The sequence below is a fragment of the Mixophyes fleayi genome, chromosome 7, assembly GCF_038048845.1.
Source record: "Mixophyes fleayi isolate aMixFle1 chromosome 7, aMixFle1.hap1, whole genome shotgun sequence".
Taxonomy (NCBI): domain Eukaryota; kingdom Metazoa; phylum Chordata; class Amphibia; order Anura; family Limnodynastidae; genus Mixophyes; species Mixophyes fleayi.
This window is the reverse complement of record NC_134408.1, coordinates 61,272,315-61,283,049: the sequence shown is the minus strand read 5'-3', so window position 1 is coordinate 61,283,049 and position 10,735 is coordinate 61,272,315. Positions and strand designations below refer to the sequence as shown.

At 39.4% G+C, this 10,735-nt stretch overlaps 1 protein-coding gene and 1 long non-coding RNA gene across 4 annotated transcripts in view; one reads left to right on the top strand and one right to left on the bottom strand.

Annotated features, from left to right (window-relative positions):
- Positions 1–3,899: 3,899 nt before the first annotated feature.
- TMEM11 (transmembrane protein 11) lies at positions 3,900–9,013 on the bottom strand. 2 transcript variants are annotated; one of them, XM_075179902.1, is made up of 3 exons: positions 8,871–8,959; positions 8,169–8,214; positions 3,900–4,742 (listed from the first exon to the last, which is right to left on the bottom strand). In XM_075179902.1, coding segments are annotated over exons 2-3 (519 nt in total). In that variant the 5' UTR covers positions 8,171–8,214; positions 8,871–8,959; the 3' UTR covers positions 3,900–4,225. The 2 variants fall into 2 exon arrangements, with proteins under 2 accessions (XP_075036003.1, XP_075036002.1); XM_075179901.1 differs by lacking the exon at positions 8,169–8,214 and having other exon boundaries at positions 8,871–9,013.
- LOC142097773 (uncharacterized) overlaps positions 9,008–10,735 on the top strand; it is a 38,147-nt gene continuing 36,419 nt past the window's right edge. The window contains exon 1 of one of the 2 annotated variants that reach the window (XR_012678239.1): positions 9,008–9,114. This is a non-coding gene — a long non-coding RNA (uncharacterized LOC142097773). The remainder of the gene's footprint in view (positions 9,115–10,735) is intronic. The other variant, XR_012678238.1, reaches the window with a different exon arrangement.

Sequence of the window (10,735 nt, the reverse complement as noted above, 5' to 3'; positions counted from 1 at the left end):
GGACTATCTTTTGGTATTGCCTTATAATATTTTATTTGAAAATAGGTAAAATGAAAAATGGTAGGTGGATCTGTTATTGGAAAGAAAAAAATTGAACCATGACCTTCATTCCTTCACCATTTTGATGCAAAATGCATTAGTGTCTCGCATACAATGCAGGACAGGGTCTAGAGAAGATGGGGAGGTTCTTAGGAAAGAAAAAAAAATTATAAATAATTTTAAAGTGTTTTAACATTTTTGTTTACATTTAAAAATATATTTTTAACACTTTCGAGAGCCCCAAAGTTGAGGGTAGGCCCTGAAAGATCTCCACTGTTATTTGGCTCTACTAGAAGCTTTAGATGTAAACAGCCATTAGATCCATTGACTGTGGATCTAATAATAATAGTGGCAGGACATCACTATTGTAAGTCTTTTGCATTAAACAAACTACATTGACTTTGAATGCAGTGTACTAGTATTGGAAGGGGCAGGAATAAAATGTACATGTTTCAACTCTTGCAGGGGAGCGTTGGCCTGACAGCCTGAGTCCAGCAAAGGGGGAATGTGTGGTAATTTGCCACACCAATACTGGCGAATACAAATTCACATCAGGAAAGCAATATAGATCCTCTAACCAAGTCAGGACCCTTAACAGTTGCCAAGCTGACAATCACAAGTGGCTTTTCATACTAGCTGCAATCTGATTTGGTTAATCACATGTCCGTAAAAGACTATTCATTAATGGGGGATAGGGGAAAGCAATTAACAATGCTGTGCAGCTCCATTCATGTCAATAACCTAATAATCTTAGGTTTCTACATATGCTGCATTTTCCCCAGTTCCAGTGGGGTGGTGAGATATAATGCTGGAGTGACTGCTCTTGTTACTTCTTAGTGGATATGTTCATAATGGTCTCCCATAGAGCTGAATGGAGTTTTTAAACCATTGTTTAGCAGGGTTACAATCATGAAAAAATGTGCTGTGTAGTTTTGGGGTAGTGTTTTTGACCATACTGAAATGAAGTAAGCAGCAGCCAAAGAAACACAACACATTCAAACACAAGTATGGACACATGCTTTGCAGCATTTAAACACCAGTGAGTAACATAGAATTTGATGGCAGATAAGAACGGCTTGGTCCATCTAATCTGCCCATTGTTTTATTAACCTATTGTAACCTTAAACCTTATTTGATCCCTTATTCTTTATAAGGATATTTTTATGTTTAAACTGCTCTACTGTATTAGCCTCTACCAGACCATTTCTTCTTAGACACAGCAGATACCTGGGCTCTAAGGGAAAATGTGATACTGACTGTAACTTTCCTTCATGGGACTAGAGCCAGGACTGTAGGACATTGAAGTATTAACTCCACCTTGATGTTAAATACACCTTTCCCAGTACACAAAAGGAAAGAGGATGCAAGAATTAAGATTTTCCCCATTTACTGGTAATTTTAACATGACAATGGCACACTGATGGGATATAGAACGGTAAGTACCTTAAGGAAAGTATGCTGCACAGACTAATTATTTACAAAAGCTGCATAGAGGACTTTAATGCCAGACTGTTCTTGCAGTGAATTTATGTCTAGATGGTTGCACTTGGCAAATGTATTAAGCAAGGACCACACTCCTATCTTACCCAGTATCTGTTTAATGTGATATAGCTCTGGGGGAGCGAGCCATTATTGACATTGCTTTATGCATGTAGACTTTCTTGAAATGTGATTCACCAAGTGATGGTTCTTTTCAAGGCAGGCTCTGCTTACTTAAATCCACTAAATGTAATGAACAAAGCATCTGGTTTTCTTGGGTTTGTTTTCCTTTTCCAAGTAAATAGTGATCTTTATCTATCTTACACCATTAACTTGCTCTTGACTATTGTCTCAGGTTACGTAGGTTCTATATCCTGGTTAAAATTGTACTTTTCTTCAGTGTTCGCACCCTCAGCCTAATAGTGTTTAATGGTTCTAAACAGGGCTGTGTCAGTTTGTAGTATCAATGCTATTGCGCCACCTTTGGTTTAATATGAGGTTTGAAATGTTTGACAATGTTTTGACCATTTCTTCTTAGACAGTGTTGATATAGCCAATACCTAGGCTTTCAATATCTTGAAGCTTAAGACCCTTCTAATCCTGCTTACAGGAATTTCATGACAAATTCAGGTGGAGGAGGTTGGATCTGGTAGCTTTTCTCTTCATAGCACTTTCCATACTTTGTAACTTCTTGAATTGGAATTTACTGCCAAGAAAGTATTGATGGATTGTGCAACCCTTTGACATATATTTTACCTCTACCTTCATACTGTCACTTTAAGTTCTTCTCACCTCCTGATAACAGATTGCAGCCTACAGGAGCAGATTTAGGAGAAGCACGAGTGGGTGGTCTATGGCCAACTGGAAACCAGAACCTTCTCAGCCACCAGGAAGCAATCCATATAATTTCTGCTTCTTATCCCTAATATGTTCTGGTACTCAAGGAAACAGAGGTAATGGAGAAAATATAGGCATCTACTAGGTAAATGAAAATTGCATCAAAAAGTTGAAATTCAAACAGAACTCCACAGATTTTTACAATTCATCTCTCTAAGCTAAAATAAAGTTACAAATAAAGTGCAATATTGTATGTGGCACTGCATAAAAATAATTCATAGACAAGCTTACTTAAGACTATTCTAAGAAATAGTTGCCTTATTACATATATGGTAGTGAAATTTTGCACATTCCACTGATGGAAATTGGCCTTAACGGTTCTCCAAGGCCTACAATAACATACAGTAGAGTTGTCACTGCTCTATTCAGACAAATAATGTGTAATACATATTTGAAAATACAGTGCAGAATGGTTTTCTGAAAAATTGCAAAACCAATTTGCAACTTGAAGACTTGCCTGTGGAACTGAAAAACTGTATTTACCCCACCTTCTGCTGCAATTTAGCTCATCTCTACTCCTAAACTTGCTGTCAGGGAGCAAATATAATCTGCTTCTACAAATATTGTGAATTTTACCATCGGGGGGGGGGGGGGGGGGGGGGTTTGTGTGTATAGATAGAAGTTCATATGGAACAGATCTTCCTCTAACACAAGTAGGACAACGTTAAACCTATTACCGTTAAGACGGTAATTTTAATCCTGATTTCTGCTTGCGGCTCCCTGAGCTGCGAGCAAAAAAAACAGCATTAAGATTACCGTATTAGCAGTAATAGTGCGCAGGCCACATTACATTCATCAGTAACATAGCCAATTGAATTCCCCCCATAGTATGTAATATTTAAAAGTAGCAACAGCTAATATCTAAAGTCGGCTAAAGATCAAGCTTGTACTGTCTAATGTTGCCGAATAACTTTTAAACTGATATTTGCATTTTTACTATTAAATAAGTCAGTAAGCAAATAAAAAAAACAGTTCTAACAAAGATTTTTAAAAACAGAATACAACAATCGTTAGCTGAGAGGTGTATGGAGCAGACACGAAACATATTAGCTAGTAACCATTTCACTACAGAGTCAGACAAATTTGATCACCTCAAACATTTTTCATAGTTATAATATAAAACTGTAAATTGTCAATTTAACACAAGCTACTCAATATAAGATTTCTGATGTTTGTTAAAATGTTTAACATTAAAAAGAAGTTGGCCAGTATAATAGAGACCACATACGTTACCATTTTAAAATATATCAATTAAGTAAAACTTATTTCTGATGTAATATACATCTCTGTATATAGTAAAAGGAACACAGATTTATACCCTTTCTGGAACTGGTGGCTACACTGAATACACCAGTCAGGCCCTATCTAGTTGCAATATATGAAAAAGCACTTTTATTATAAAAGTTAGACAACATGACACTTTTTTCATGATTATTTGCCATTTTAATTTTCTCAGTCCACAATAGGAAAGCAAGAAAAGCCAATAGGTTTGTTTATATTTTAATAGTCACATGGACTTCTGGCTGGTTAAGTATGGTACAACAAATACTCAAGTGTCTATGTTAAAAAACAAAAAATTCCCAACAAACTCCCCCATACCCCCTTGTAAAGATATTCCATGTTGTGTTATAACTTTCATCTTGGGTATACTGGCTTGACAGCAGGTCCTCATCATCCTAGTATAAAGCTCAGAAAATAATAAGTGCAGTAGCACCGAAATATTCTTTTTTTCCATTGAAGAAATTCTTTAATCTCTATCAAATTTCACAAAAAAATGTGTTATTGTTGCATCCTCAGCATTCTGTGGAAATCATACAACATAAATTTCGTACAGCTTCTTAACACAGTATGCTAGTGCAGCAAGAGCTATTGTGTTATGTAGTCTCTTTCTATGGACATCGTCCTTTCTTACAAGCACCACTGGCGTGGAGGAGGTAAGAGTGTGTAGTGGCAGTCTTGATAATTTATAGGCATCATACTCCACTTGGTATTTGCAGCAAGGATCAAACTGCCAGGAGATTCCATAAAGAGTAGAGCAGGCCAAGCTGATTATACCAGCTGGCAGAGACAAGTAGGGTGAATACTCTGAAGGCAAAATTAGAGGGGTGAGGAGGCAGACTGTACCGGAAAGTACTGCTGTCTTGTGCAGGCAGTTTCCCACGCTGATCCAGCGTGCTGTTTCATCTCCAATGCGGGTTGGTTCAATTACTATGTATTTGTACTGAGCTTCAAGTGCTTGCTCCAGTTCATACTCAAACTGGTCCTGTGCATTCTCACCATTGTAAATCTCATGCACGATGTACCACTCGCCCGTAGAAAAGGGCGCCCTAACAAAGAAAAAAAAATCTTTAGAAATCTGCAACATATGTATAATCAGGATATTGTACATTGTGTCTACTGGTTCTCTTTTTCCCCACTAGGCCTCTCTCACACCCACACAGGCACAACTAGTAAGATGCCAGCAACCTCAACATATGGCATATAGTGGAGAATTCCGTTTGCCATGTTATTGTCAACAATAACGAGACTGGCGCACCATTACTGTTAATACGGTAATTTTAACCTAGATTTCTCAGACCTGCAAGCAGTAATCGATATTAAACATTACCGTACTAAGGGTAATAATGCGCACTATTACTTTTGGCAGTAACATGGCTAGTTGAATTCCCACATACTGTAGTCTGTAAAATTTGTGTATTTAATATCTATTACAAATGTAATTTTCACCCCTAATGGGGGTACATTCAAATCAGATGACATAGCAGCTCAACACAGACAGGCAGTGGACTCAGGTTTAGTAGGGCTGAGTTCTGCAGCAGATTTTAAATCAGCTTGCACTATGGTGCTCTAACGGAGGCAAGTGTGCCTGCCTCAGATTCAGAACCACTACTCAAGAACAACTGCAGACAGTTTCTTACCAGGGATACAATTGTGTAAAAATGTGCTTTGTGGTTTTAAGGTGTAACGGAGGTTAATGAAAAAAAAATATGAAACTGAGGTTTGTCTTTGTCAGTCAAGTTGAAGGTCAACTCCATTTTCAGAAAATTCTATTGTCCAGGCAGATTTATTTATTTTCATTTCTGTTAGTTTTAACAGATCAGCTGTGTAGATACAACTGAGTAAAATGCACAATATGTTATATTCAAACACAACATAAATTAAGAAATCTTGTGGACCACAGAATTCTCTGAAGGTGCCAATTCGGTCACCCACATGGCCCAATCACCAATTTGCTAGGTGTAGGCAAATTTTAGTTGGCGATATATATTATAATTCCATTCACACAATAAGCATAGTTCTGCTTACCTAGGCTGTAAAACATCAGCTAATTAGTAAATATGACTACCACTAAAAGATGTAGCTTCCAACAATAAGACTAAAAATTAAGATGTGTAAAATGGTTTCCAAACAAAATAGATAATAGCATCCTTACTTACACGTGGAAAGGCAAATTGTTAACTTTATCCAATGTTTTGGTCTAGAAAGTAGTAGTAGAGTCAACATTGTGGGATTATATAAATATAAATGGTTTAACCGCAACACCTTATAAATGTGCTTTTATTAGTTATTGGGGCTCCTGTAATCTCACCAAATGTGTATCTTGAAGCCATTGAAATATATTTGTGGGAAATGTGTATAATATTTTAATTCTAGGTTTGTGAAACATGGTTGCTACCTGTTCATGCAATGATTAAAGTACACACTTGGTTGTAACAGTTGAGTTCAAATCATTCTCCCATTTACATTTATTTGATATAGGTATATAGTATCTCAAAAGATCAGTAAACCTCCCACATTTGGTGTAGTTTTAGAGTCTGGAACAGAGAAGACCTATAGTTTAGAATACAGACTAACACTCTGCGACACAAAATGTGGTGGCTACATTTACAGCAAAGTAGGAAAAACAGACACAGGATCATTTTTGAAGTTAGAGTCCCTTTATGTATTGTATGTAGTACAGATTTCCTTCTTTCTGTATCTTACAGCAATAAAAATAATCCTGCTTATATAAAACAAATTCACATGATTTTTATAGTGTTTGGTAAAAGTTGCAGAAGGGTAAGAAAAATGCAATGCTTTCAAGTGATATAAAAGGTGTAACCACCCCCACCCCCTTCACTCCACTTACAGACTAAGTATAATTTAATTTCCAGCCCATACCAAGGACACTTGACCAAGTGAAGTTGCCAGGAGAGTACTTTTCATGCAGCCAATTCCAAATCTCTTAAAATGCTGGTTAAAAAAAATAACTGTCTCACTATAACAAATCATCATCATCATCATCATCATTTATTTATATAGCGCCACTAATTCCGCAGCGCTGTACAGAGAACTCATTCACATCAGTCCCTGCCCCATTGGAGCTTACAGTCTAAATTCCCTACTATAGACACACACTCACACACAGAGACAGACAGACAGACAGAGAGGGAGAGACTAGGGTCAATTTTTTTGATTGCAGCCAATTACCCTACCAGTATGTTTTTGGAGTGTGGGAGGAAACCGGAGCATCCGGAGGAAACCCACGCAAACACAGGGAGAACATACAAACTCCACACAGATAAGGCCATGGTCGGGAATCGAACTCATGACCCCAGTGCTGTGAGGCAGACGTGCTAACCACTAGGCCACTGTGCTGCCCACTATAACAAATGCCTATTAAGTTGGGACAGCCACTGCCATAAATCCTAAAACCAGCACTATATCTTGTATAAAAATTGTTATATTAAAGGGGCTTTTGTTTGCTCTCTCTAGAAAAAAAAAAAAAAAAAAAGTGCAATTATAGCACTGATGAACAGAGAAGTTAGTCTCCCAAAACCCCTTCAGTTATACTGATTTCCTGGCAAACTGCAGTTTGATTGAAACAGAGGTGGTCCCCGCAACATGGATGTCAATATGTTACAAGACAGTCTACAATTTGGTAGTTGCTAAATATGCCAGTGCCTACTCCTCCATCAGCTGGTTTGTATTCACAGCCACTGAACAGAATCTCTCCCACTTCCATAGAAACTTGATTATCGTCAAAAGAGGACATTGGTAAATGTGAGTGCCAAGACCCTGCTGAATACAATGATACAGGGGAGGGGCCCTCGTTACTTTACTTATTACAGGAAAAGATAGAGGATTAAGGCAAAACAATTAAAGTGGAATGCATTTATAGAGTGCAGAAACAAAACCATACATTTTCAATCTTAATTTTTCCCCCTGATGGTATGATGAGTGTGTGACTCAGACCTGAAGTTCTGGGCAGAGAAATTGAAAAAGCAGTGTTATTTTTTCTTTTCATGGTATATTTATTAATTTTTTTCCAGTTTTCACAAAACACCCATTATCACTGCACCAAAATACATTCCTACATGGTGTTGAACACAAGCTGTAATACAAAGTTTAGCAAACAGTTGGCTGAGAACAAAATCTAATCCTTCTCACCTCTTTGTCTGTTTTACCCAGTTTGTTTATTAGTTTATTACGTTTGTCCCCAATTGTAAAGCGCTACGGAATATGTTGGCGCTATATAAATAAATGATGATGATGATGATGATGATGATGAGAACAAAATCTAATCCTGTCCATCTCACTGTATACACAGGCTGTCACTGAAAGAATATTACTATACAACTACCTGTCAATGGATGGGATGCATATAATTAGGGTATAGGTAAACTTCCTAACCTAAGGTATTAGTTACACTAGAGAAAGTACTGTGCAACAAGAAAGTTTAGATATTTAAGTTAATTTGCTATATCACATACATTAATCAGCATAATCACCTTACTGGCTGCAATTTGTTGCTGTTGGCTGAGGGAGGGGAAAGTGAAAAAAATGCTTATGTCATACAAGAGAAAAAAAAAACCAACAGCGTTACATATATGTGCACTTTATATGACAGGATGTTAATGTGCTGGTCAAGATATAAAATATATATCCTCACACAAACTTTTTAGTGTATGTTCTCCAATATGCTAAAGTTATAGGGCAGCATTATTCTGAATTTATTTTCCAGGAAAATACAGTACTCCACATTGAGTAACTTAAATATTTGTTTACACAAACTGGGCATTTTTTTAATTCATCAATCTCATTAGAACGGAATCTTAATTGCATGCATAACAACGTACATTATGTGTTGGACTAGACATTTCTACAGCACTGTAGGAAAATCCATAATCCCCAACTCAGCATTCCATACTGTATCTAGCGAGCCCTAAATTAAGCAAATAAAGAGGACGACAGTTGTTTACCATGTACCCCGGGCCAGGTGTGGTCAAACACGTGTAAAATGCCCACGACACCCTCCGCAGGCTTCTCCTGACCTCGGGCCTGTCACCGCACAGAAGCCCACACACATGTAATCTAACAGCACAGAGGACGCAGCGGCCTTCTTAGGGAATCGCGATATGTACTAACCAGGACTATTCAAATTCGAGTCACCCACCCGAGGGATCGATGCTCACCTATCTCTGCCTCCCAGCCCAGCGCGCCTCCTTCCCCAAGTGGCCATCTTGGAGACTTGGCTCACGGTAGCGGCTAAATCCCCTTCAGCTTCGGTACCTTCACACGTCCCTATGACATCACAGGGTCATGTGACCGCAGCGGTCACATGGTACACAGTGTAGGCGGGCTGCTGGAATTCTATGGCAGGCAGTGCAGGAGCTGCAGCATTTCTTTCTGTTCATGAAGTCCCTCCTGTAGAAAAAGGTAAGAGGAAAGGGTAATATGATGGGGAGCTAAACTCACACTTGTGAGTCAAATGTGTGATTGAATTTGCTTTGGCATAGGGGGGCATGTGTGATTGAAGCTCCAGGGTTTAGGGGGACATGTGTGGCCAAAGGTGCTGTGCAGAGGGGGGCATGTTTGCTACAGATGCTGGACGGAAATGGGCATGTGTGACTAAAGGTGTAGGGCAGAGATGGGGCATGTGTGACTAAAGGTGTAGGGCAGAGATGGGGCATGTGTGACTAAAGCTGCAAGGCAGAGAAGGGGCATGTGTGACTAAAGCTGCAAGGCAGAGAAGGGGCATGTGTGACTGAAGCAGCAGGGCAGAGAGGGGGCATGTGTGATTGAAGCTGCAGGGCACAGAGGGGGCATGTGTGACTGAGGCAGCAGGGCACAGAGGGGGCATGTGTGACTGAGGCAGCAGGGCACAGAGGGGGCAAGTGTGACTGAAGCTGCAGGGCAGAGAGAGGGAGCATGTGTGACTGAAGCAGCAGGGCAGAGAGAGGGAGCATGTGTGACTGAAGCTGCAGGGCAGAGAGAGGGGGCATGTGTGACTGAAGCTGCAGGGCAGAGAGAGGGGGGCATGTGTGACTGAAGCTGCAGGGCAGAGAGGGAGCATGTGGGGGAGAAGCCTCTTCCCTACATGGCCCTTCCTCAACCAACAGTACCCTGACAACACTCGCCAGCTTTTCTCTGATATTCCCTATGACAAGTGTTCATTCTCTTTTCCATCACATTCCCTGCTGCCTCAATCCTGACACCTCTCTTACTTCACAATGAAAAGAGTCACCTTTTATTTGAAAAAAGAGTAGAGCCTTACCAGCAAATGAGATAATAATACAGAGACCGTTATTGTGATAGATGTCGTGGTTTTGTTTTTTAAAAATATTGTATCTAGTCACATTTTACTCAGATGATATTCTAATTACAAGCCATTAATGTAATTGCTTTTGTCATAACACTGTAAATAATACTTTTCTCAATTATCTCACAAAAATAACTATACATCTAGTTTTATACACACTTTTTTTTTAGATGACATACTTCAGCTTTCTCGCTTATCCATAACTTTTAGATTTTGGTATTTTTCAGGCATTCATTGTTGGACACAGGAACCATTGGAGGATAGTGTTGGGACCAGGTGAGAGGGCAACTTAAAACATCCTAAAAGTTCACGGACACTTCTCCTGCTCTATACCCTCTCCTATTAGGCCTTCAGTTTAGATTAATTGCCCAGCATGGCAGGGCATATTTTTTTATTACTATGGTGGTCTCCAAAGTCTGCGACTTTATTGTCACAGCGCAGATGACTGTGTAACACTCTGAGAAGGAGATCGGAGATAATGAGGTGTGCTTCCGCTAATACTCCCACTCACAATGCTTGATTCATCTGCAGGACCTTGCCATAGTTGCTACAGGGGTTCCCAGGCAGTGATTGCAGGAATGGCAGTCACTGCGTCACAGTGCTCTGTAGGATGGCAAGACTGTGAGTGTTAACTTTTCCCACCACAGTGCTGGAAGATAGGTTTAGCAAGTTGATGTGGAACACAGGAATGGGTACCTCTTAGTTGGGGCAGGCTTCATGTTTCCTTAAGTGGCCTGG

Bases quoted from the DNA above. Each gene is read 5' to 3' on its own strand.
- TMEM11 (XM_075179901.1), bottom strand. From the start codon at position 8,917: ATGGCCACTTGGGGAAGGAGGCGCGCTGGGCTGGGAGGCAGAGATAG. The intron at 4,743-8,870 runs GTGAGCATCGAT...TTTCTTTGTTAG, and splicing joins GGGCTGGGAGGCAGAGATAG to GGCGCCCTTTTCTACGGGCG.